Source organism: Camelina sativa, chromosome 4 (assembly GCF_030686135.1).
Source record: "Camelina sativa cultivar CO46 ecotype springtype chromosome 4, ASM3068613v1".
In the NCBI taxonomy this organism is placed as follows: Eukaryota; Viridiplantae; Streptophyta; class Magnoliopsida; order Brassicales; family Brassicaceae; genus Camelina; species Camelina sativa.
Window position 1 is genome coordinate 20,629,518 of NC_141883.1, and position 26,571 is coordinate 20,656,088.

Sequence of the window (26,571 nt, forward strand, 5' to 3'; positions counted from 1 at the left end):
ACGGTTGTTTCTTTCTTAATTTCTAGTTTCTACTAGTAGTACATGACAGTGGCTTGGCTCACTAATTTTTATATTGTTTTTGATATAATTGTAAATATCATTAGAAATGAAAAGTTTTAGGAGTTATACAAGATAAACATATGGCTTTTGAAACCTTCCATTAGTGGTAAATATAGACACCACATCAGTGATAATTGTGAAATCATCTAATCCAAAGTTGCATTAAGTTGCCAAAATGCTGAAAACGCATATTTGTGACTAACTCTATATGCTTAAGTATGTGTATGATGGACTTTGAGTTTGTATGAGCATAAAGTAAATAACGCATCATCTTTGTTAACGAGGTTCGGTTTTTCCTAAATTCTCGGTACCTAGTCCAGAACAAATTCACTATACAAAATAGCAATTACAACTGCATATGATACAAGCAGTACTATGCCTATCATTCTTTTCTAGATGAAAAAACCATCAAAAGATCTCTCTATCTTGTTGACGGGTGACATATATATACCACACATCTTGTGTGTATCTCTCAAAACTACCATGAAGCGCGCAAGTCTTCATGAAGCGCCCTCTTGGTATTTATATTAATTGCACAACGGGGTTGACAACTTTCCTATTATACAACAAATAGGAAAGTTCCTATTATACAACAAATAGGAATTGGGAAATTAACAATTGCACAACCCCTAAGGGTTGACAATTTTCCTATTATACAACAAATAGGAAAGTTTATCTCCATGATCACATCTTGAATCTTCCATTCAAGATGGTCATCCAGCTCAGCACCCGCCACTTGGCTTGTCCAAGTCGGCCTTAAGCTTATGTACTTCAAACTATTCAATTCAGCTTCTTGTACTACTTCTTGTATTAGCGTCAAAACTAGTACAAGAACTGCTTCAAACGTTTGATACATCCTCCGATATATCTAACTGCATGTTCCTTGATTCAACACAACACATTCTCTGCTTTGTGTCAATTACTGTGTCAGCACAATTACTAAGTGCTACTTTTGCTTTGCTCTACCAACATATGTATCAAGTAATACTTCATCCTCTGTATCAGCTCTACCAGCATTTGTATTAAGTAATACTTCATCCTCTGTGTTTGTGTCAGTTCTGTCCACTGTCTTTGTCTTAACTGTTGTACCATCACAGAGACATCTATGATGTATCTCTGTATCCATGTCTCATCCATTACAGTCACTTAGTAGAGATTTCACCACATGTTCTAAACCTTATAAAACTTCAGTGAACACAACATCTTCAAATGCTTCCTTTGTTTACGCGCAGAGATTACATTTTGGGTCTCTTTGTCAATCAGCTTGAAAGTGGCTTGGTGAGACAGTACTAGGTGGTTGTGAAGAACATTCATTCACTGCTTCCATAAGTGGTACACTGTGGCTTGAGCTGCTATCTTCTTGATCACTATTTGGTTGAGGATTTTAATTCTTTTACCAGAAGAGGATGATGAAGTCAGCCAATTACATAAAACCAACCAGTTCACGAAGGTGAAATGAGGTATGCCTAGACGTAATAGGTATTTCCACACTTCTGAAGAGAACTTGCAGTGCAGAGCAAAAGATCCCAAGATTTTATTGAAGAGAGTAACACGTATATGTAGTTGAGATGTTTATGCCCTAGTATCTTTCAATTTTCAGTTTCCATATATTTAATCTGTCTCACAAAGTTAAATTCTGTTCTAGTCATTTTGTTATTGTATATTTATAGTCCAACACCGACACATCTACATGTTAACATAACATGCCATCTTTAGAACAACACCAACGACAAGTAAAGAAGCAGCTTTATTTATTACATCTTTAAAGGTAATGATTCGTGAGAATATAAAATAAAGTGTTATCGTGATGACTAATTTCCTTCTACTTCACTGTCACTGTGTATAATGTGATGGGCTTGAGGATCGTGAGAATCATCTTTGTTACATGCTCGCAGGTATACCAAGCTCTTAAAACGGTTCAAGTTCAACCGCACATTGGATTAAATTCTTTGTTCAACATATAGTAGATATCATGAAGATACAAAGTGGGTTGCTCATGATAAAAAAGGTTTGAATACTGTTAACCGAGACATGTGGAGCATAATATATGCCCATTTTAAAAGGGAGGCTTTGGTGTGGGGAGGAAAATGTAAAGTAGCAGGGTTTGATTCCCGATAGATAGTGACTAAAGTCAAAACAAGAGATAAAACTTAATTAGAACAATAATGCTCCAAGCTAGCTAGTGTTGTTTAATGTAAACAAGAGCATGCATGGACTGATGGACACAGTGACGGAGTAACCAAACAAAGATGAAGGTACATCAAAGTAATTATAACATAGTCATAATAACTGATCAATGGGAAACAACACTGATAAAGCATAGACTGTCTTAAGAGTCCATGATATTGTACTTATGAAATAAATTAGAAGGAAAATAAAAGCATTGGTCTTACGAAATTTAAATTAACATTACATAATAAGATTCACATTTTCGACATGGTTTAAGAAGGTGTAAATGCTTTGACCTTTATGAGGTCCAAGGCCTTGAACTTCAACTCTTTTAATAAAGTTCCTCTCCATATCCAAGTGAAAAATGTAGAACGGATTGGACAAGAGAAATGGAGAAAACACAACTTCACTTGTTCCATTAACCATCCCAACAATGTAAACTTTAGTCTCCGCAACTAGCTCCTTCCACATAGGCGGCAATATGTGTATATGACTTGACCATGTATGTTCTTCAGTGTCATCTATAACCCAGAACTCAAAGCTTTGAACTCTTCCATCCATAAATAATCTTGGACTACTACAAATTCCTCCTAATTTCCCCTTGAAGTTTATTAAAGTTGTCGGAAACCTAAACACTTTGTTCTTAATAAAGCTGAACGTCTCCTGCTTAACATTAAAGCAAACTATCATATCTTTTCTAGACTCACGATCAGTAGCTATGTAATATAATATCCCTTCGATGCAAATCTCCCTAGGATAAGGGTAATGCTCTACAGAACATTCAATCATTCTCCATTTCAGTTTGCCCATTCCTAGTGTGAGAACTTGATACTCTTCCGCTTTAGACAAAAATGGCCGTTCACAAATTGTCATGCACAAAACCTTATATTGTATTCCGATTGGATCATACCCAAGATAGGTTATAACCTGACCCCTCCTCGATCTCACTTTGGGTAAGGATTTAACCTGTCCTGTGCTAGGGTTACATATCATCATCCTTGCATCCTTCCTACCACCTACAACCCATTCATCTTTTGTACACAGCAATCCACAAACAGGGACACAAACTCGAGAGGTGTAATCTTTAGGGACACCCATAAGACTCTCGACAACTACAAGATTTGAATTGTTGTCTGAAATCACGTACTCAGGTGAAGAGAAGAAAGACCACTTACCCTCAGCTTGAAAAGTGAAAAGGAGACGTGGCCGAGCAGAAGACCTCGTCAGGAACTTGTTGGTGAAATATGGGTTGCGGAGAAGAGCATTCCAGTTCTTTGACACGCAACGAGCCCTTGCAACGGATTTGGCAGCTGGCAGTCTGGAGAGTATTTCGACCATGACATCAGTTGGCAGCGTCCCAGAGTTTTCTCCTAACCCGTCCGTTGAAGATTTGGTTAGGTGAGCCTCATCTTTGGAGACGTGCTCCTTTCGTTTTCTCTTGGCGGACATTAGATGAAAAAACAATGAAATGAAACACTTTTAAGTATTGAGTACCGATAGACAAACACAACAACAACCTATAGTTTATATATGGTCGTCCAAGATTTTACAAACTATTTGAAACCCTTACAGGTCCACTAGACTGACACGACTGCCACCTTTTGATTCTGTGTTTTACTTCTTCTAGCTAACACTATTTTTATCTTATCTTCTTTTCTTTTATTTCCTTTTGCAGTAACCTTATTGTTAGGTATATAGAGATTATTAGCTATATTTAGGTGATAATTTTATTTATATATATATTACCCCCAAACATACTGTTGGTTTTGCACCTTTTTATATATATTTTAGGAAATGAAATCTTTTTTTTAATATATATAGATTTCTGAGTATCTTGCAAAAGTATCAAATTTAATAAATTTTGAATATGACATCAAATTGGGCATACAAACATATAAATTATTATCTATAATTAGGTAACAAATTTCATTAATATATTACCACCTAATCATACTGTTGTTTTAGCTCCTTGAAATATATTTCAATTTTTTTATAAATCTTACATATGTATATGTGTATCTTGCAAAAATATTACAATTTAATAAACTTTGAATCAAACTCATCACAGAAAATTTGATATAGAGTTTATTTTTATTTATACTATTTATAATAAATTGTACAATTTTCTTTTTACAGCTAGTTTTTTGTACAGTTAACTGACTTGACAGTATTATTATTAAATTTTTGTGATGATCTAAACAGGACCGAAAAAACAGAGTTATGATATGTTTGATATTTATTTTGATCGCTGGTGATCATAATTTCTTTTTAGATGTATGAGGCACCACCACTGCCTTTCATCCAATATTTTCCAATCAATATGAACTTAGACTTCAAGGCACGAGGGAAAATTAAATAATGATTGAATTAATCTTGATGAAGATAATTGAGATGTTGAAGAAAAAGGATTATAATCATCCAATAACCTACAATCGGGTTGGCGAGAAAAGAAAAAGAAAAAAAAACTGAACAATCGCTAACTACATGAAGATATAAGGATTGTATTTGTAAAGTCTTATGAAGTCCTAAAACACTTGCATATGGTTCACTTGTCTATATGACCTACAAAGGTGAAAATCCCTGACTCCTTACGAGATGCAAGCCCTTGGATTCCAACTTTTATGACTGTATTCCTCTCTACATTGTAGCTCAAAACGTAGAAAGGATCAGATGGAAAATATGGAGGCAACAAAATTTCACCATTACGAGTCATCCCAACAACGTGTAAACCGGTTTCTGTTGCAACTAAATTCTTCTAAATAGGTAGAGATATTGTAGAGATATTCCTCGACCATCTTCGCTCTTCGGCATCATCTAAAACCCACAATTCAATACTTTTAACTGTTCCAAAAAAATTAGAAGCGAACCAAGCAAACCTAATTTACCCTTGTAGTCGAGCAGAGTCATACACCCTAGCTGCTCCATAGGTGGTGGAGTAATAAACTCGAACTTCTCAGAGCTTAAGACAAAGCTAACTATCAAGAAATTTCGAAACCTATTATTCTCAGCTATGTAATACAAAACCCCACTTATGCAGATCCCAAAACCTATAGGCTCATAAGGTCGTGTACATTCAATCTCTCTCCATGACAGTATACCCATACCTAATGTCAGAACCTTGGCTTTTTGAATAGAGGAATAGCTACGAACTTGCACGCACAATACCTTGTATATTGTTTTGCGACTGGATCATACCCAAAAAAGGTTCTCATTTAGCCTCCAATACATGTCGGATCGGGTAAGGTTTTGTACTCTTCTGTGCTAGGGTTACATATCATGAAATCCCTATTTCTATTACATATCAACCTGCAGACAGGTCGAAAAATCCTAGAGGAAACACCTTTAGTGAGGAAACACTTGTGATATCCGGGTGTCAAAAGAGACGAGTTCTGGTCATGATTTTGAGGCTGAGGTGATGAGAAAAAGACCCACTTACCGTTTTGATGGAAAGTAAACAAGATACGAGGACTTCTAGTCGAGGAGTTAGTGAGGTGACGGCTTAGAACTGAAGCCCATTGCTTCCACATGCAACGGAACCTCGCAAAGTCTTCCAAAGGCAATCTCGAGACTATCTCAATTAAGAGATCATTTGGGATTGCCGAGAATAAAGATTGTGTATCAAAACTTCGTCGGGATATGGTTAAACCCATTGAGATCCCCACACCAACTCTGGCAAGAAATTGAATTTGAAATTGAAATTTATGGAAGACCAACTTCGTCGGGATATGGTCCAAAGTGATATAGTAGTATTGTATGACAGAATATCATATAAGTTTATGCCCTAGTTTCTAAATTTTCCTAGGACTGGTAGTTGGTCTAGGTGAACATTCCAGAAAGTACTGAACAATATGGTTTGGGTTTAAAGTTGATAAATTTAGATTTATTTTTTATCAAGCGTTTATGAGAATCTTCTTCAACTAGTCTAAGGTCACCAATTTGGGTTCAGAATTTAATGTTTAGATTTTGTTTTACTGAAGATCTATGAGCTTTTGCGAGTATATTTCAGTTTTCACTTTCCATCTTTAATTTGTCGCACCAGAGTAATACTTGGGTTATCCATAGGGGTGAACCTCTTCATTCACCTCCTTATAAAATAAGAAAATAAAACCCGTACATATTTATTATAAAATTAGAAATTTAAACCGCTCTATTATAAACCCCAACCAATATATAATTTCATTGTAATTGTAAAATCTAAACCCTAACCATCTCATTTGTAAACCCAAACCGACATATAATTTCGTTCTAATTGTAAAATCTAAACCATAACCATCTCATTTGTAAATCCAAACCGACATATAATTTCATTCTAATAGTAAAATCTAAACCCTAACCATCTCATTTGTAAACCCAAACCAACATATAATTTTGTTCTAATTGTAAAATCTAAACCCTAACCACCTCATTTGTAAACTAAGACCGACATATAATTTCGTTTTAATTATAAAATCTAAACCCTAATTCTCATTTATAAACCCAAACCGATATATAATCTCGTTTAATTGTAAAATCTAAACCAAGACAATGTTTATAACTTTCTTTAAATAAAAATATACAGAATTTGTTTCCTTAATTAATTTTGCTTTTTAATTTAATTTTGATTTATTTTTTAAATAAAATATTAGATAAAACATTCTGATTGATTGAGAGAGAAAGGGGTGAATACAAAGGTTCACCCCTATGGGTAAACTAAGTATTTTTCAGTTTTAATTATGCTCTCTAGTGATTTTGTTATGAACAATTCTTGGGTTCACTCCTAAGGTGAATCCCTTTGTTCATTTCCTCTTATTTTAGCCAATGAGAATCTGACATGTCATAATACATTTAAGAATCTATTCATTCACATCCTTATAAAATAAGGAAACAAAATTTGTATACATTATTATAAAATTAAAAACTTAAACCGTTTATTTATAAACCCAAACCGATATATAATTTTATTCTAATTGTAAAATCTAAACCCTAACCATCTCATTTGTAAACCCAAACCAACATATAATTTTATTCTAATTGTAAAATCTAAACCCTAATCATCTCATTTGTAAACTCAAACCGATATATAATTTCGTTCTAATTGTCAAATCTAAACCCTAACCATCTCATTTGTAAACCCAAACCGACATATAATTTCGTTTTAATTGTAAAATCTAAACTCTCACCACTTCATTTGTAAACCCTAACCATCTCATTTGTAAACCCAAACCGACATATAATTTTATTCTAATTGTAAAATCTAAACCCTAATCATCTCATTTGTAAACTCAAACCGATATATAATTTCGTTCTAATTGTAAAATCTAAACCCTAACCATCTCATTTGTAAACCCAAACCGACATATAATTTCGTTTTAATTGTAAAATCTAAACTTTCACCACTTCATTTGTAAACCCTAACTATCTCATTTGTAAACCCAAACCGACATATAATTTCATTCTAATAGTAAAATCTAAACCCTAACCATCTCATTTGTAAATCCAAACAAACATATAATTTTGTTCTAATTGTAAAATCTAAACCCTAACCACCTCATTTGTAAACTAAGACCGACATATAATTTCGTTTTAATTATAAAATCTAAACCCTAATTCTCATTTATAAACCCAAACCGATATATAATCTCGTTTAATTGTAAAATCTAAACCAAGACAATGTTTAACTTTCTTTAAATAAAAGTATACAGAATTTGTTTCCTTAATTAATTTTGCTTTTTAATTTAATTTTGATTTATTTTTAAAATAAAATATTAGATAAAACATTCTGATTGATTGAGAGAGAAGGGGGTGAATACAAAGGTTCACCCCTATGGGTAAACTAAGTATTTTTCAGTTTTAATTATGCTCTCTAGTGATTTTGTTATGAACAATTCTTGGGTTCACTCCTAAGGTGAATCCCTTTGTTCACTTCCCCTTATTTTAGCCAATGAGAATCTGACATGTCATAATACATTTAAGAATCTATTCATTCACATACTTATAAAATAAGGAAACAAAATTTGTATACATTATTATAAAATTAAAAACTTAAACCGTTTATTTATAAACCCAAACCGATATATAATTTTATTCTAATTGTAAAATCTAAACCCTAACCATCTCATTTGTAAACCCAAACCAACATATAATTTTATTCTAATTGTAAAATCTAAACCCTAATCATCTCATTTGTAAACCCAAACCGATATATAATTTCGTTCTAATTGTAAAATCTAAACCCTAACCATCTCATTTGTAAACCCAAACCGACATATAATTTCGTTTTAATTGTAAAATCTAAACTCTCACCACTTCATTTGTAAACCCAAACCGACATATAATTTCGTTTCAATTGTAAAATCTAAACCCTAACATTTCATTTGTAAACCTAAACCGACATATAATTTTGTTTGAATTGTAAAATCTAAACCCTAATCACCTTATTTGTCAATCCAAACCGATATATTATTTCATTCTAATTGTAAAATCTAAACCAAGCCAATATTTAACTTTCCTTCAAAAAAATTATACAGAATTTGTTTCCTTAATCTGTTTTGCTTTTTAATTTAATTTTGATTTAGTTTTTTTAATAAAATAATGAATAGAAGATTCTGATTAGTTTAAAAGGAAGAAGTGAACAAGAAGATTCTAATTAATAAAATAATTTAATTGCTTTTTATGTCAGATGATCGACATTTCTACTGCTGCTAAAGAATGGAAACCTATTTGTTTACCACGCGGTGGTCCTCAGTTATCGCATGTATGCTTTGCTGATGATTTGATTTTGTTTGCTGAAGCATCCGTCGCCCAAGTCCGAGTGATCATGAGAGTATTAGAGAAGTTTTGTACTTCGTCTGGTCAAAAAGTCAGCCTAGAAAAATCAAAAAAAAATTTTTCTAAGAATGTCTCAAGAGACTTGGGTAAGCTGATAAGTGAAGCGAGTGGTATTCAGTCGACAGTGGATTTGGGCAAATATCTAGGGATGCCTGTTCTTTAGAGAAGAATTAATAAGGACACGTTTGGGGAGGTTTTAGAGAAGGTTTCGTCTCGTTTAGCAGGGTGGAGAGGAAGGTTTCTAAGTTTGGCAGGGAGGATAACCTTGACGAAGTCTGTACTAGCGTCAATTCCTGTACACATGATGAGCACCATAGTGTTACCAAAATCAGTGTTTAATGGTTTAGATAAAGTATCAAGATCCTTTTTATGGGGGACTACACCTGAGAAAAGGAAGCTTCATTTAATTTCTTGGGAGAGAGTGTGTCTGCCACGAAGAGAGGGGGGACTTGGGATACGTGTCTCGCAGATTATGAATAAGGCTCTGTTAGGGAAACTGGGTTGGAGGTTATTACATGACCGTACGAATATGTGGGCTAATATACTGCAAAGCAAGTATAGAGTGGGTGACATCAGTGATCCGAAGTGGTTAGGGGCGAAGAGACCAGGATCTTCCACTTGGCGGAGTATTAAGGTTGGGCTCCAAGAAGTAGTTATGATAGGGAGCAGATGGAGTCTTGGTAACGGGTGTGATATCAAATTTTGGACTGATAAATGGCTTACTAAGGAAAAACTGTTGGACAGAGCTATACGGGAGCTGCCTCCAGGGTATGAAGATTTACGGGTTAAGGATCTATGGCGTGATGGAGTGGGTTGGAATTTTGAGAGCATTTTGCCATATGTACCTCAGGACTTACAACTGGAGTTGGCTGCCATTGTGGTGGATAATGTTACAGGGGCTTCTGATAGGCTGTCTTGGGGTGGAACAGAGGATGGGCGGTTTACGGTTAAATTAGCTTAATCGAGTTTAGCAGACACTGGTGGTTAGTCAGAATATGCAGGGCTTTTTTGATCGGGTGTGGCGAGTTGTGGCCCCGGAAAGAGTTTGTGTATTCCTTTGGTTGGTGGCACAGCAGGCTATTATGACAAATGTGGAACGATACTATCGCCATCTTGGGGAGTTAAGTGTGTGTCAGTTATGTAAGGGTGGTGATGAAACGATCCTTCATGCGTTACGAGATTGCCTAGCTATCATAGGTATCTGGAATCGCATTGTGCCTATACGGAGGCGACGAGAGTTCTTCAGTCATACGATTCTAGAATGGCTCTATGGTAACTTGGGAGATACGAGTGCAAGGACGGAGGGTTCGTGGCCAACAATGTTTGCTATGGGCATTTGGTGTGCATGGAAATGGCGGTGTGGCTATGTTTTCGGAGTGGTTGGAAAATGTAGAGACAGAGTTAAGTTTGTGCGAGATGCTGCTGTTGAAGTATGGAAGGCACACCATGGGAGACAGGGTGGGAGAGGAGATCGCAGTACAGTCACGAGGATGATTAGTTGGGTGCCGCCTGAGGAGGGTTGGATGCGTCTTAATACAGATGGAGCATCGCATGGGAACCCGGGTCTGGCAACAGCTGGTGGGGTTTTACGGGATGTGTGTGGTGTCTGGTGTGGAGGCTTTGTGCTGAATATTGGAGTCTGTTCGGCGGTTTTGGCAGAGTTATGGGGAGTCTACTATGGACTTTATATTGCATGGGAGAAGAATATCACTAGATTGGAGCTGGAGGTGGACTCGAAGTTGGTTTTGGGGTTTTTACAGACAGGGGTTGAGGACACTCATCCTTTAGATTTCCTGGTACGCTTGTGCCATGACTTTCTTTCTAGGGACTAGACAGTCCGTATGTCACATGTATATAGAGAGGCAAACCATCTTGCGGATGGTTTAACTCGACATGCTTTTACTTTGCCTTTGGGGTTTCAGTTTTTAGAGTCTTGTCCGTTAAGTATGGAGACTATTGTCAATGAGGATGTTCGCGGAACTGCGTTTCCAAGAATCTTCCGTGTTTAGGTTCTTTTTTCTTTTTTAATAAATTACAGGGGTTTAATCCCCTGGGCATTACCAAAAAAAAAAAGGAAGGTTCACCATAGGAGTGAACCTAAGAATTTTTCTTTTGTTATTGTATTATAGTCCGACACCGACACATCTACAAGTTAAAATAATACTCTCTCCGTTTCAAAATATAGGATGTTTTAGTGAAAACACGCATATTAAGAAATAGTTACTTTTAAAATGTTTAACCAATTATAAACAAGTCTGCATAATATAAAATATAAATTTAATCTAAAATATGTATAGAAAGTTGGAAACATCTAATATATAAAACAAAAATACTTCTCTAAACATCTTATATTACGAAACGGATGGAGTACTATGTCTTTAGAACAACACCAAAGACATGTAACTTTATTTATTACATCTTTAAAGGTAACGATTCTTCTTCCCGAGAGATCCTTTCAATAAATAATAAAGTGTTATCGTGACTTTTCTTCTTCCAACCTTCATTGTATATAATGCGATGGGCTTGTGGATCATGAGAAATGAGAATAATCTTCTTTACACTTACATGCTGGAAGGTTTTACCAGGTTCTTCAAACGGCTCAACCCGACGTACGGATCAAGTCCTTTGTTCAATATAGTAGATAAGTGGATAGCTCATGCAAAAATAAAAATAAAAGAGAGTTTAAAATAAGCTCAAACATAGATTACAACAATTAATCATTGATTAACATATAGGCACAACAGCGCTCATCATAAAGTCCTATGAACTCCCGGGCACTTCCATAAGCTTCATATTTTCTACATGGTCAACAGAGGTACCCACCATATCAGACCGTTGTCAGGAACAACTCCTAATTGGATATCAGCTCTTCTGACAGAGTTCTTCACCACATTGTAATAGATAACGTAGAAAGGATCCTGATATATATTGTATGGTGAGAACACAATTTCACATGTACCAGTCATCCCTACAACTTTTAGGGCGTTCTCCCCAACTAGGTTCTTCCACAAGGACGGAAACTGGTAGATATGCTTCGACCATTTCTCATTCTGGACATCATCTAGAACCCACATCACAAGCGTTGTAGTTTCGCCACTGAAAAAACAGTATCAGCATGGATAATTATGCCCAATTTACCCTCGAAATTTACTAGAATTGATCCCCAAATCTTACTGTCCACATCAAGAAACTTGAATTTTTCAAACCGGATATCAAAGCAAACTAGCTTGTAAGAGTTTTGAAATCTAGTGGCATCGCAACGAGCCAAATAATACACAACCCCATAGATGCATTTCTCACCATCAAATGGAGACAAATGGGGTATGGAACATTCAATTTCTCTCCATGATAGTTCTCCTGTTCCTAATGTCAAAACTCGACAATCCGTGGACTTGCACAATACCATATATAGCTTGTCAATCGGATCATATCCAAAAGAGAAATTCTTAATAGGTCCTAGTGATGTCGTCTCGGGGAAAGCTATGCATTGTCCTGTGCTAGGGTTATAGATCCACGGATGATTCCTATCTACACCACAAACAACCAATCCGCAGACGGAAGGTGAAGCCCTATAGAAAACATGTTCGGTGGGAAAACTCATGTGACGATCGGCAGCTAAAAGACACGAGTTCTGGTCCTGAGGTATGGAGAAGAAGAACCAATTACCGTTGACTTGGAAGTTGAGCAAGAGACGGGGACGAGTCGACGATATTTTCAGGTACAAGTCGGTGAAATCTCGATGGCGGAGAATGTAAGCCCATTTCTTCAAAACGCAACGACACCTTGCAATGGATTTCACCGGCAATCTCGAGAATATTGAGATTAAAAGATCAACTGGTATCGACTCTATGGTTAGGAGACCCTTCTCGGGGACTTGATTATGCTGTTTCTCCATGACGGCCGACACAAAAACCTAGAACCCCAAATTTCTAGGGTTTGCCCTAATTTATGTAAGGCTTTAAGAAAAACCTAAGGGGGAAAATAAGACAAAAAAAAATAATAATAATGTTGACAAAAAAAAAGACAAAAAATAATGGTACTTTGCAAAAGAGATAAATCAGTTTAAAATATTGTCTCCAAGTAACTCTCTCCAAGCATAAACTCGAAAGGAGTAATCATATGTTCATCTAAAGGATACTAATCATATATATGTTCATCTAAATTAGTTCACCACTAGAAGCAGAAGCCAAAAGTCAATACAACAAAGCTGGGTTAGAGGTTACACTCATGTTTATTTTGAAAGGGATTGCAAAGTACTCATCAACAATGTTAATGGTGGTTTAGCGGCTATGTCCATCGCCGGCTCATATATATCAAGTTACTATCTGATCAGCGACTAAGTTCAAGCAAAATGTTGTTGTAATGTAGCAAGTCATAGACAAGGATTATATTAGATAGAGATATATATGCTTTTTTTTTTTGAATGAATGAATGAATGTTATATTTATTCAACACAGCAAACAAAAACATTATTTACAGTATATGCAATTTAGAGTAGGACCTAAAGCTGAAATAAGAGTGGAAAAAGTTTGAGAATTTTGAAACAGAGGACTTTGGGATTCCATCGTCAAGGTTCGAGCTACCATGACTCTTGATGAAGCACAACCTGTTGCGGATACGATCAATGAGCTTGGCAAGTTGTTCAGGAGACTTTGGGATTTCACCGTGTGGCCTGCAGTTTCGTCCGCACCAAATCGAGTGAGCAGAAGCTTGCAGGACAAATATACTGCAAGATGAACCGAGTTGAGGCCGGGTAAGTGGAGTCTCAAACAAGTGCGATGATATCCACAAAGTTTGTGGTGCAACGAGCTTGGAGCAGTTGCCTAGTTAAAATCTCCCACACCCTGGATGAGAAGGCGCAGGCATAAAGCAGACTTAGAAAGAGTTTACATATATCTTTTGCTTTAAAAGGGGAAATAAGAGAAAATAAAATACTATACGAGAAAGAGTTTACATATATTCCCCAGCCACCAATTTTATTTTTGTTCATACAATTTTATTTCTCATTATCAAAGTGTGCTCCTAAAGATAACTGAAATTAAACACTTGATCATGCTCAAAAATAATTTGTTTAAATGTATATTGTATTATATTTATTACCTGTGTAAAACTTTTATTTCACATTTTTATACTTTTTAAATGATTGTTTCTATATACTTGCTCTGTTTCATAAGATAAGATGTTCTGGAGGTTTTTGTTTGTTTCATAATATAATATATTTTCAACTTTCTAACAACTTTTAAATTAATTTGATATTTTTTTTATTATTTATTCTGTTCAGTTTTGTTAATAATTGGTTAAACTTTTTAAAAGTAAACATTTCTTACTATACATGCTTTTAGCTAAAACATTTTATATTTGAAACAGAGGGAATACATTTTTGGTTCTTATACAAAGATTGATATAAATAAATAAAAAATGATAAAAATACCATCTATGCTTAGCTTCTTCTGTTTCAGAAATTTTTCATTTTTATTTAATTTATAAATTCTATAAATCTTAGTCAATATTCATTTCTGTCATAAAAAGGCTCATCAACGTTAAAGAACGAACACTCGGGCCATCGTAAAGAGGGTTCCAACCCACGAAATCATTAAAATCTTTAAATTCCCTTTTAATGTTTCACAAACTTCACAGGAACTTTGAACATATTGTCCAGCCTGTTTATTTCCTCGAGCCATTGAAACACTAGCAAGTCCTAATTGTGTTTGTACATTATATGAGATATCTGACATGAAATATATTTGAAAAACTAATGCAAATTAGTACTAATGTCCAACAAGGGTGTGATTCTCGAGTGCCTGAAGTTACGTCAAAACTGATCAAACGTAGAAAACTAAAGCTGCGAGTGTGGTTAATATAAACAAGAGCATGCATGTACACAGTAACCAGACAAAGATGAAGGTATATCAAAGTAATTATAACATAGTCATTTATAATAACTGAACATTGGGAAAACTACATGACAAAACAAGGATTGTCTTAAGAATTCATGATATTGTACTTTATTAAATAAATTAGGAGGAAAAATAGCACTGATCTTAATTTTATGAAATTTAAATTATTAAGAACTTACATCATAAGCTTCAAATTCTCGACATGGTTTAAGTAGGCATAGATCTTTTGACCGTTAACAGGTCCAATCCCTTGAATTCCAACTCTTCTGAGAGTGTTCCTCTCCATATCTAAGTGAAATATGTAGAACGGATTGGTCAAGTGGAATGGAGAAAACACAGTTTCACTTGTTCCAATAATCCCAACAATGTAAACTCTAGTCTCCGCAACTAGCTCCTTCCACATAGGCGGCAATATGTGTATATGCTTTGACCATGTATGTTCTTTATCAGTTTCATCTGTAACCCACAACTCAAGGCTTGCAGCTCCTCCATCCATAAAATTACCGATTGATGGATGACAAATTGCTCCTAATTTACCCTTGTAATTTATTAAAGTACAATGATACTCCATCTCTTCAAAGTTAATAAAGTTGAACTTCTCCAGCTGAACATTAAAGCAGACTATCATATCGTTTCTAGACTTACGATTCATAGCTACGTAGTATAAAACCCCTTCGATGCATACATCGCTAGCATAAGGGTAATGGTCTACTGAACATTCAAGCATTTTCCATTTCAGCTTGTCAGTTCCTAGTGTTAGAACTTGATACTCTTCCGCTTTATACAAAAAGGGCTTTTCGCGAATTGTCATGCACAATACCTTATATTGTTTTCCGACTGGATCATACCCAAGATAGGTTACAACCCGACCCCTCCTCGATCTCACCTTGGGTAATGATTTGAACTGTCTTGTGCTAGGGTTACATATCATCATCCTTGCATCCCTCCTTCCACTCAATTCATACTCATCTCTCGTACACAACAATCCACAAACAGGGACACAAACTCGAAAGGTGTCATCTCTAGGGACATCCATATGGCTATCCACAACTATGAGATTTGAATTTTTGTCTGAAATCAGGTACTCAGGTGCAGAGAAGATAGACCACTTACCCTCAGCTTCAAAAGTGAAAAGGAGACGTGGCCGAGTAGAAGACCTCGTCAGGAACAGGTTGGTGTAATGTGGGCTGCATAGAAGAGAATTCCAATTCGCTGACACACAACGAGACCTCGCGACGGATTTCAGAGGCAATCTGGAGAGTATATCGACCAGGAGATCAACTGGCAGCTTACCATAGTTTTCTCCTAACCCATCCGCTGATGATATGGTTAGGTGAGCCTCTTTTTGGAGACGTGCTCCTTTCGTTTTTTCTTGGTGGACATTGCATGAATTAAAAGGAAATGAAACCCTTTCGAGTATTGAGTACCATAGTCAAACACAACTTGAGGTTATATATGGTCTTCCAAGATTTTACAATGAAACCTTAAAGGTCCACTAGCCTGCCACCTGCCACCTTTTGGTGATATGTTTTACATCTTGACTCTTTTGTAACCTTATCTTCTTTTGTAACATTTTGCAGCAACCTTTTTATTATTATTAATATATATAAATTATTAGCTATATATAATTACCAATTAATAAATTTTGAATCCAACTCATTACATCATATTTGGTATATAAATATATTTAGATTATTTGGTTTCTTATAGTCAAAATATTAAATTTAAACAATTAAATCATTAGGCAATGATATCGTCTATGTTTTACAAAAAGTGTCTTTCTGTTTGTTTTTCTTGATTGTCATTTTAAGTTTTTAATACGATACTCTTTAAACAGTAACATGTTTACTTTTCAGTATACAAATCTTATAAATTTGGGTTTTAGTTAATTAAAATCGAGATGGTGGTTTCTGAAATAAAGGTATTGCACATCTCAAAACTTTAAGCATTAATTAATACAACAAAGCTGGAGTAGAAAGTTTCACTCATGTGTTATTTTGTATGTGATTGCGAATCATCAACAAATATTAGTGATGGTTCAATGGATGTGTCGACTACCGGGTTGTATTAAGATATTATATATCTATTATTGATTAGTACACTAAGTTCAAAGACATTCGACTTGTTCATACAAAACGTTCTGGTGTAGTAAGCTGTAACTTGGCTAAATTAGGATGTAGACAATCATTCTGATCGTTTTGACCCTATGTCTTGGATTTTTAGACCCTTTGTGTAAAAAGTGTTTACTAATAAATATTAGCTTAATTTCAATGAAAAAAAAGGCAAATTATATTTTAATATAAGAGGCACATGTGTGGTTGAAACTTGGATGTGGTTGAAAAGAAAACCCCCTTTTATTAATTAGTAGGCCTGCTATACCACTATGGATATTTTTTTGATCTTAACGTGTTTGTTTAACAAGTTTCATTATGGTCTTTAATACATTGCCAACTAATGAATGCCTTATATATTGCCTAGGGGCTAGGGGTTGCTTGTGTTTAAGGAAACGTTCTTCGTCAAAATATTACTACTTCGCATATCACATGTATCTATTACCAACTAAACGGAGTATTACGATTAGTGAAGGTAAACTAGAGAATGGTGTCGATACGAAATCCAACTAAAAATAGTCACGTTTAAATAAACTGGCGGATTTTGTTGAGAGAGCGTTATAACCCAAAAGAGGCTTCTTAGTCAAACAAGCCGGATACAAAATCATCGTCACTCTCTTCCTTCACCTCCTCCTAAAGATAGAAATATCACAAGAAGAAAAAATTAAACCAATAAATTATATATACACAAAGTTTTCTTTAGTCTTTATTAATTATTTTTTATTGATGAACCACAGAAATTGCACCTATCAAAGCAACTAAAAGAATTATTGAAATGAGTTAAAATGGCAGAAAAAATCTGTTAATAAATAAATTCCTATTTGTTGACTATTACTTATTAAATCTTGCTCTAGAATCTGGTTTAATTTTGTAATCCAAATAACCCCCTATCATGATGTATTGAGAATAGTAGACATTAATAAAAAAAGAATAGTTGTACAAACCAATGAATATAAAAAATATATTTTTTTTTTATTATAGCAGTAATTACAATTATGAGCAGAGTAAAAGTGTAAAAGGGTTCGAGGAGAGAAGAATACAATATCTTCTTTTTCTCTTCAGTTTCTGGGGCAGCTTGAATGGCTCCTCCAGCTGCAGAGGCAGAAGAAGACACAGCCATGGGAGCAGCAGCAGCAGAGCCACCGAAACTAGCGTTCATAAAGAGATCATCGATGTTTTTGTTTTGGCAAAGCTTGGCAAAGAGACTAGGCCAGTATGATTCAATGTTCAAATTGGCTAACAAGTAACCAAATTAGCTTGAGCATATGCTAAACAAAAAATGCTACAAGTTAAGGATCAAGTAGGTTGAGTTCAAAAACAATGTCAAGATTGAGCCTAGCAAAAGGCCTGATTAGCAACTAAACAACGAATAGGCACCAAGTACCATCAACAAGCCAGACACACATAGATTGTACTAGACATGGCGAACATGGTATTAAGAAATGGACAGGTTGCTACATACACAAAATGATAAAATTACAATCACATTAAAAAAAAACAAGGCTCGGAGCGGAAGATAAAAACGACTCACAGTGACATCGATTCCATCGTCGTGGAGGATGAGAGAAGCGTAAGTATTGGGCTGTTTATGGGCCTCGGTTAATGTCTTATGTTATTAGCTTGGCCGACAAGTCTTGTATAGGGTTTGCCAAGATATTGTGTCATATATATAAACGAATGTAATGCCGTCGAAATAACACACGCAAATATTCACTTTATTCTCTTTGTTCTACATGGTATCAGAGCACAAAATCCTGAAACCTATTCTTTAGATCAGTTGATCTTAGCTTCTTGTTTTTGAATCTCTTTTCGAGATCTCTTGTTTCCTTGTTCTTGTTTCAAATCTCTTGACGAGATCTTTTTGATTCGGTTGGATCGTTTGTTTTCGATTACTCTGTTTCTGGTTATTGTGAGCTATGGCTACAGTAAGCACACAATCATCTACTTCATCCGGTGTTCTCACCGTTAGTCCTACTGGTGGAGATAACACGGTGACGACGACATATACCACTTCTTCTAATGATAATCCAGGGGCGATGATCGCTGCAGTTACCTTGACTAGAGACAATTACAATGAGTGGGCTGCTGAGATGATCAACGCACTTCGAGCTAAGAAGAAGATGGGTTTTATCAATGGTACGTTGAAGAGACCAGGGACTGGTAGCTCCGACTTGGAGTCATGGACTTCGATGAACTCCATGGTTATTGGGTGGTTGCGGACATCGATTACGCCGCGTGTACGCTCAACTGTTTCTTTTCTTACTAATGCACATGAGCTTTGGGAAAATTTGAGAAAGAGGTTTTCCATCGGGAATAAGGTTCGTGTTAACCACCTCCTCTCTCAAATTGCTTTGTGTCGCCAAGATGGTCAGCATGTGATTGATTATTACGGGAAAATTGCTGGTTTGTGGGATGAGTTGTACACATACAAACCACTTCCTGTGTGTTCTTGCGGTGGTTGTACTTGTGGAGTTTATGAAACGGTGGCCAAGGAGTGTGAAGAAGAAAAGATGAACCAGTTTGTTATGGGCCTAGATGAATCATGATTTGCAAACGTGATCACCTCCATTGTTGATGCCGACCCTTCTCCCGATTTGGAGCAGGCTTACTCACGCGTGATCCGTGAGGAACAAAGGCTCTCCTCTGTTAAGATGCGAGAGCACTCGCATGATGCCGTTGGTTTTGTTGCTCGAAGAGACTCCCTCGCTGCTGGTCCGTCGTTAGCTAATCAACGTGGGGAGAACTCTGTTTCGTTTGGCGGTGATAGAAGCAGAGACCGCAGTCTGGTGTTTCAGTTTCTTCTACTTCTCATACTTGTGACGTTTGTTATCGTGCTAAGCAAACTCGTGATGTTTTTTATGAGAGTATTAATAAAACAACGGAATGTTTTGAACTAATTCATATGGATGTTTGGGGACCATATCGTATTGCATCTTCTTGCGGAGCAGTTTATTTTCTCACAATTGTTGATGATTTTTCACGCTCTGTATGGACACATTTACTCCTTGAGAAATCTGAGGTTCGACGAGTGGTTGAAAACTTCTGTGCCTATTCGGAACGTCAATACGATAAGAAAGTCAAGACGGTGCATAGTGATAACGGTACAGAGTTTACTTGTTTGTCAAAGTTTTTTGCGAGTTTACTTGTTTGTCAAAGGATTATTCATCAAACCTCTTGTGTTAACACACCTCAACAGAATGGTCGGGTGGAACGTAAACACCGACACATTCTAAATGTAGCTTGCTCTTTGTTGTTTCAAGCGTGTCTGCCGGTTTCATTTTGGGGAGAAGCAGTTCTGGGCGCTGCCTATGTGATCAATCGCACTCCTTCGAAGGTTCATAAGGGTCGGTCCCCTTATGAAGTCTTGACTGGTGTTCCACCAGATTATCAACAAATGTGGGTATTTGGTTCTTCCTGTTATACACATTTGCGAGCTCGTGATAAGGATATGTTTGGTCCTCGCAGTCGTCATTGTATATTTTTTGGTTACCCCTTCGGGAAGAAAGGCTGGCGGGTCTATGATTTGGAGACCAATGAGTTTTCTGTTTCTCGTGATGTGGTGTTTCACGAAAATGTTTTTCCTTTTCATGGCAAGTCAACGTCCACACTGGAAAATCTGTCTCCTGTTGATGACGATTGGGTTCTACAACCTGGCTCTGTTGAAAGGGGGAGTGGTGAGATGTTTTTTGATCTCTCCAATCCGGTGACACAAGATCCACTTGTGGTTGCTTCCGATGATACTAGTTCTGACTTGTCTCCTCCTGATACAAATTTGCCAAGTGCTGACTCTACCGTCATACATTCACCACCCGACGAAACTGTCGTTCCTCTTGTCCCCGATGTACTAGTTGCTAGTCCAAATGGTGATGACGTTACTATTGTTGTCAATGTTGACTCTCCTCTTCATGAACACGCAGTTTTAGGACGGGGCAAACGAGAGAAGCTTCCCTCGACACGGCTCCCTGGTTATGTCACATACGCTGCTTGTGTTGCAGACAATACCCATCACGCTCACCCCGCTCCAATTGTCTTCGAGTCCTTGTCTACGGTCCTGGTACCACAAAGTATCCCCTCACTCATTATATCGCTGATGGTTTATTTTCTCCTCCACATCGTGTTTTCCTCGCAGTCGTAACAACGGGTATTGAACCTACATCTTTTCACGATGTTGTCCAAGATGAACAATGGAACAATGCAATGTCTTGTGAAGTTGATGCTTTGGAAGTCAACAAGACAATGAGCATTGTTGATTTACCTCCAGGAAAGAAAGCTCTTGGAAATAAATGGGTGTATAAGATCAAGTTTCATGTGGACGGGTCTATTGAGCGGTATAAAGCTCGGTTGGTAGTTCTTGGAAATCGACAAGTTGAGGGACGAGATTTTGAGGAAACATTTGCGCCGGTTGCTAAAATGTCCACAGTTCGTGGTCTACTCCAAATTATCTCCTCTAAAGGATGGGAAGTACATCAGATGGATGTTCACAATGCTTTCCTTCATGGAGATCTTGAGGAAGAAGTTTATATGCAGTTACCTAAGGGTTTTCGTCACAAGTATCCAAATAAAGTATGCCGTTTACATAAGTCCTTGTATGGACTTAAGCAAGCACCAAGATGTTGGTTTGCGAAGTTGGCGAACGCTTTGGTGGAGTTTAGTTTTGAAGAATCCTATTCGGATTATTTTCTGTTTACGTTAACAAAAGGAGCAGTCGAGTTACGTGTTCTTGTTTATGTCGATGATCTCATTATATGCAGCAATCGTCTTCCGTCTCTGACCGAGTTCAAAGCATATTTAAGCAGTTGTTTTCATATGAAGGATCTAGGGAAGCTTAAGTATTTCCTTGGTATTGAGGTTGCTCGTAGTACGGAGGGAATTTTTCTATCTCAAAGGAAGTATTTACTGGATATTGCTTATGAGTGTGGGCTTCAAGGCTCCAACCCATCAAAGATCCCTATGGTTCAAAATCACCAGCTTGCTATCGACACCAGTCCCATACTTCCTGAACCTGCTCGTTACCGGCAACTGGTTGGTCGTCTCATTTATTTAAAAGTAACACGTCCGGAGCTCACCTATCCTATTCATATTTTGTCCCAGTTTATGAAAGCTCCACGTGAAGCACATTGGGATGCTGCGTTACATGTCGTTCGTTATCTCAAAGGATCGGTTGGTCATGGTATTTTATTGCGATCTGATACGGAGCTGACTCTCACGGCGTATTGTGATGCGGACTGGCCACTTGTCCTTTAACTCGTTTGTCGCTTAGTGCATATTTTATGTTTCTTGGTGGTTGCCCCATCTCTTGGAAAACTCAGAAGCAGAAGGCGGTTTCACGGTCTTCGGCGGAAGCTGAATACCGTTCTATGGCTGATGCATTGAAGGAGGTTATTTGGCTGCGCGGGTTGCTTAAAGATCTTGGTTTTCCTCAACAAGCTGCAACGTGGTTGTTTTGTGACAATAAAGCCGCGTTACACATTACCGCCAATCCTGTTTTCCATGAATGCACAAAGCACATCGAACGGGATTGTCATTTCGTTTGTGATGCTATTCAAGATGGGGTCATTTCGACAGCTCATGTACGCTCCGAGGATCAGCTGGCTGATATCCTAACCAAAGCTCTCGGTTTTCAACAGTTTAGTCTTCTAATGTCCAAGTTGGGCATCGTTACACTCCGACCTCCAACTTGAGGGGGAGTATTGGGCTGTTTATGGGTCTCGGTTAATGTCTTATGTTATTAGCTTGGCCGACAAGTCTTGTATAGGGTTTGCCAAGATATTGTGTCATGTATATAAACGAATGTAATGCCGTCGAAATAACACACGCAAATATTCACTTTATTCTCTTTGTTCTACAGTAAGTGCATGTGAGCTCACCGGTGGCCATTTGTAGCTATCTCGCGTCCCACGGCCACGATGGATCTACAAACACACCAACAGAGCGCATCGATTCATAATCTGAACTTCAGATGAAACAGAATAACAAAGCTTGTACAGAAATTCAGAAGAGAAACAATGACCTAACCTTTAACCCAAATGCTCTTCTGCGTAAAGCGGAAAGTTTTGGGTTTGTGCGTGCTCTCCTTTTATTTCGATAGGGTTAGAGTTTGGGTTTGGGTTTTGGGAGGGTTGGTTATTATATTTTAAATTGGGCACGTGAAATACCATTTTTGGCTTAGAGAAAAGTTAGCACTGAGGATGTTATGGCCCATATACAAACACAACCTTTTTTATTTTTGGACAAATACACACACAACTTGAAATTTTTACTTTCTAAACCCCCTTATTATTTCCTTGCAATTTTTTTTTTTTGTTTTTCGAGCAAAATTACTGTTGATAGTCAAAATGTGAAATGGCCAATTACACAAGTAGAGAACCTAACTTGAATCACCAAAACCCTAAGTCAGACTCCAATACATATGGGAATTGTATGTTCCTTGGTTGCAATGTAAAAGAGGAAGTGAATCGGGTTATAGATTTACATGATAGTGGTCGAATTACCAAAATAACATGATATTTGCGAGTCGGAGGATTCTTTTTGCAATTTTTCCTTAAATGTTCTATATTAATAAGTGAACTTTGAGAAAAGCCTCATATATTGCAAACCATAATAGCCGCACATTTTTTTCCTTTTTATCTTTGTATTTTTTCTTTTTTTTTTGGTAAAAGGTTAAATTTTAAGTTATCCTTCGTTCATAAATGTTTTAAATTCGATGATGGGTTTGCACTATGTATGGAATTAGAAGATTAAATTTAAAATTTGTGTTATAGAAAGGGTATGGGAATTTTGAAAAGCATATTATACATCGAGAAATTTGTCTACAAAAGCTTTCACAATTTAGGTGTGTTGTACATAATTATAATGAGTTTGTAATTCAATCGAGAATTATTTTTGTATTACGATTTGGTAATAGTGATAATTATAGACGTTAACCAAAAACTTAAAAGTAGAATTTGTAAAGAAATAATGAAATTATCAAACATTCCCCCAGTATTTGTCGACTACAAGAGTATCCACGTAGTTCAGGCTCTCTTTTTCCTCTTAATGGGCCTATAAAAGCCCAACAGAAGCCCCAAATGTGCAACGACAAAAACAACACAACCCCGAGTCGTCGTCACTCGTCACCACTCCTCACCACCGCACCGAATCCGATCCTTATCCAATTTGGCTGACGCGAAATCGAATCGGAACCCTAAAATCTCTTGAAAGGTCATGTCTCCTCCTCCTGCTGCTGTAGTCACTGAATCCGCCGATGGACAACCTGAGCAACCACCGGCTGCTACTGCTACCATTGCTGAAGAGCTCGAGAAGAAGCTTCAGGTGAGTTAAAAAAAAACACTTCCTTAGACGATTTAACGCGTATTTGTCTCACGCTCGCGGATTCTTTTTCACAGACTGATGAACCCATTGTAGAAGATGTTAAAGATGACGAAGACGACGACGATGATGATGATGACGACGGCGACGCTCAAGGTGACTCTTCCCTCGTTTTTAACCATTTTGTGCATTTCAAAATTTTGTCTCACCTCTCTAATAAGTTTCTTGATACTAGTTAAAGAAATGGTGAATTGTGTTTTTTTAGGGATTTTATATGTGAAGTAGTTTTGTTAACATATTTAGGTTTGGGAGATGAATCATTTGATAGATTGATAGATCCCAGTATGTTTATATGTTAGTGAATCATTGTTCTTGAAATTGAATGAGGTTTGGTTATTGTAGGTGTAAGTGGAAGTTCAAAGCAGAGTAGAAGTGAAAAGAAGAGTAGGAAGGCGATGTTGAAGCTCGGTATGAAACCAGTCACCGGTGTTAGCAGAGTAACCATCAAAAGAACCAAAAACGTAAAACTTAAAACCTGAACTCTGTTTTTCTCACCGCTCGTAAGATTCTAATGATATACTAACATTGATGTTGCCAGGTACTGTTCTTCATCTCAAAACCTGATGTCTTCAAAAGCCCGCATTCAGAAACCTATGTTATATTCGGTGAGGCCAAGATCGAGGACTTGAGCTCTCAGCTTCAAACGCAAGCAGCTCAGCAGTTCAGGATGCCTGAAATGGGAGCCACATCTCAGAGAGCAGAGGCATCGACAGCCGCAGCAGAAGCACAGGTGGAAGAAGATGAAGAGGAAATCGATGAGACCGGTGTGGAGGATCGTGACATTGACTTGGTCATGACTCAGGCTGGGGTTTCGCGCAGCAAAGCTGTTAAGGCACTCAAGGGTCATGATGGAGACATTGTAAGTGCAATAATGGAACTCACTACTTAAGAGTTGAGAGAGATAATGAGTCTCTCTGCCTCAACTCACTTGCAGATTGTTTTCAAATACATTTGGAGTTGTCAGAAAAATCGGATCATTGTTGTCCTTTGCGGTATCTAATCGCATCTGTTTGTTATGATGCTTATTGCAGTCAAAGTTTGAGAAACTTGCAAATTTTAGGATTTAGAAACATATCTTCTAACAACTAGACAAAGTTCATACTAAATATGTCTAAATAACATTTAGAGCAGAGGGGTAAGTCACATACGTTGGAACCCTGTGCATGAAATCTAACTCCTCAATCATCTTCTTGTTCTCTTCACTGCATGTTGAATTCGGCGAGATTCCCACTGTTTTAAAAACACTTGGGAGTTTTCTAGAATGTATCTTATGAATTCTTTCTCATTATCTCTTCCTGCTTATCCGCCCCACTCAAAGATCTTGAAAGGAGGCCACAAGCATCTTGGAACAGAACTCGGTTAAATTGGACCATGATTCGCAGACTATTAGCTTAGAAAAAGTAGACAGCAAAACCAAACAAAAGTGATTCACACAAGTCTTGGCCAGATAGATGTACCATACACTCAACAAGTCGAGAGTAGTTAATAACGGCGTAACACCATGGAACTATTGTATTGACCGGAGATAAACGTAAATTACATGACCTCAGAAATTTTTCATAAGGATAGAACTCAACATCAATAACTGCTGTAGCAAAATGGGCATGTACTCAACAAAAAGTGTCCCAACGTATTAAATATGTCAAAATATAATAAAAAAAAGGCACTCTTTCAGTATGAATCACTAATACAAGATGGGCATGAATCACTATCACTATCGGCATCTTTTTCTTGAAATATCATATCTGCATTGTACTCTACTCTCAATAATGAAGGCACTCACACTAAACTTTCTCACATTTTACCATCCACACATCTATTTCCAATCACCTTTAAGATGCTTGAGAACAAGGCAACTTGATAAAAAAGCCCTAAAAATGATAATCTTCGTCTTTGACAAAGAGGAGATCAAGTTCTGTGAGTAATGGAAGAGAGACTTGACGAGGAACGTCCATGAGAATCTTCTGTGGGAGATAGTCGATCTCTCAAAGTGTTTTACAAAACTAATGGCTCTTATTAATAAACTTCTCATCAAAATAACAGAATAGAAAAACAAAATCCTAACCAATCTTAGAAGTTAAGCAAGAAAATATATATATATTCTAGCAAATAGATGAAGTTACATATATATTATTGGTCATCATTATACATTACAAACG

The 26,571-nt window shown here is 36.8% G+C and overlaps 2 protein-coding genes and 5 pseudogenes across 3 annotated transcripts; 2 read left to right on the top strand and 5 right to left on the bottom strand.

Moving 5' to 3' along the window:
• Positions 1–2,318: 2,318 nt before the first annotated feature.
• Positions 2,319–3,886, bottom strand: LOC104780767 (F-box protein At3g49450 pseudogene; annotated as a pseudogene). Its single transcript, XR_015596933.1, has one exon. The product of XR_015596933.1 is annotated as an F-box protein At3g49450 pseudogene (transcript).
• An 888-nt stretch (positions 3,887–4,774) lies between these two features.
• On the bottom strand, positions 4,775–5,331 carry LOC147946029 (F-box protein DOR-like). Its single transcript, XM_087509461.1, has 2 exons — positions 5,115–5,331; positions 4,775–4,965 (listed from the first exon to the last, which is right to left on the bottom strand). Exons 1-2 carry the CDS (start codon positions 5,329–5,331, stop codon positions 4,775–4,777), a joined length of 408 nt encoding a protein of 135 aa, XP_087365587.1.
• A 6,370-nt stretch (positions 5,332–11,701) lies between these two features.
• On the bottom strand, positions 11,702–12,931 carry LOC104783957 (F-box protein DOR pseudogene; annotated as a pseudogene).
• Positions 12,932–15,089: 2,158 nt separating this feature from the next.
• LOC104783958 (F-box protein At3g49450 pseudogene) lies at positions 15,090–16,324 on the bottom strand (annotated as a pseudogene).
• Positions 16,325–18,960: 2,636 nt separating this feature from the next.
• LOC147946030 (uncharacterized) lies at positions 18,961–19,941 on the top strand (annotated as a pseudogene).
• Positions 19,942–24,117: 4,176 nt separating this feature from the next.
• Positions 24,118–25,466, top strand: LOC104780768 (nascent polypeptide-associated complex subunit alpha-like protein 2). Its single transcript, XM_010505302.3, has 4 exons — positions 24,118–24,355; positions 24,430–24,508; positions 24,755–24,873; positions 24,951–25,466. Exons 1-4 carry the CDS (start codon positions 24,248–24,250, stop codon positions 25,299–25,301), a joined length of 657 nt encoding a protein of 218 aa, XP_010503604.1. The 5' UTR covers positions 24,118–24,247; the 3' UTR covers positions 25,302–25,466.
• A 57-nt stretch (positions 25,467–25,523) lies between these two features.
• LOC109132514 (putative F-box/FBD/LRR-repeat protein At3g49480 pseudogene) lies at positions 25,524–26,553 on the bottom strand (annotated as a pseudogene).
• Between the last annotated feature and the right edge of the window lie 18 nt (positions 26,554–26,571).

Coding starts and splice junctions, on each gene's coding strand:
- LOC147946029 (XM_087509461.1), bottom strand. CDS start 5,331: ATGGGTATACTGTCATGGAGAGAGATTGAATGTACACGACCTTATGAG. Junction 4,966..5,114: donor GACTCTGCTCGACTACAAGG/GTAAATTAGGTT, acceptor TAGTTGCAACAG/AAACCGGTTTACACGTTGTT.
- LOC104780768 (XM_010505302.3), top strand. CDS start 24,248: ATGTCTCCTCCTCCTGCTGCTGTAGTCACTGAATCCGCCGATGGACAA. Junction 24,509..24,754: donor TGACGACGGCGACGCTCAAG/GTGACTCTTCCC, acceptor TGGTTATTGTAG/GTGTAAGTGGAAGTTCAAAG. Junction 24,874..24,950: donor CCATCAAAAGAACCAAAAAC/GTAAAACTTAAA, acceptor TGATGTTGCCAG/GTACTGTTCTTCATCTCAAA.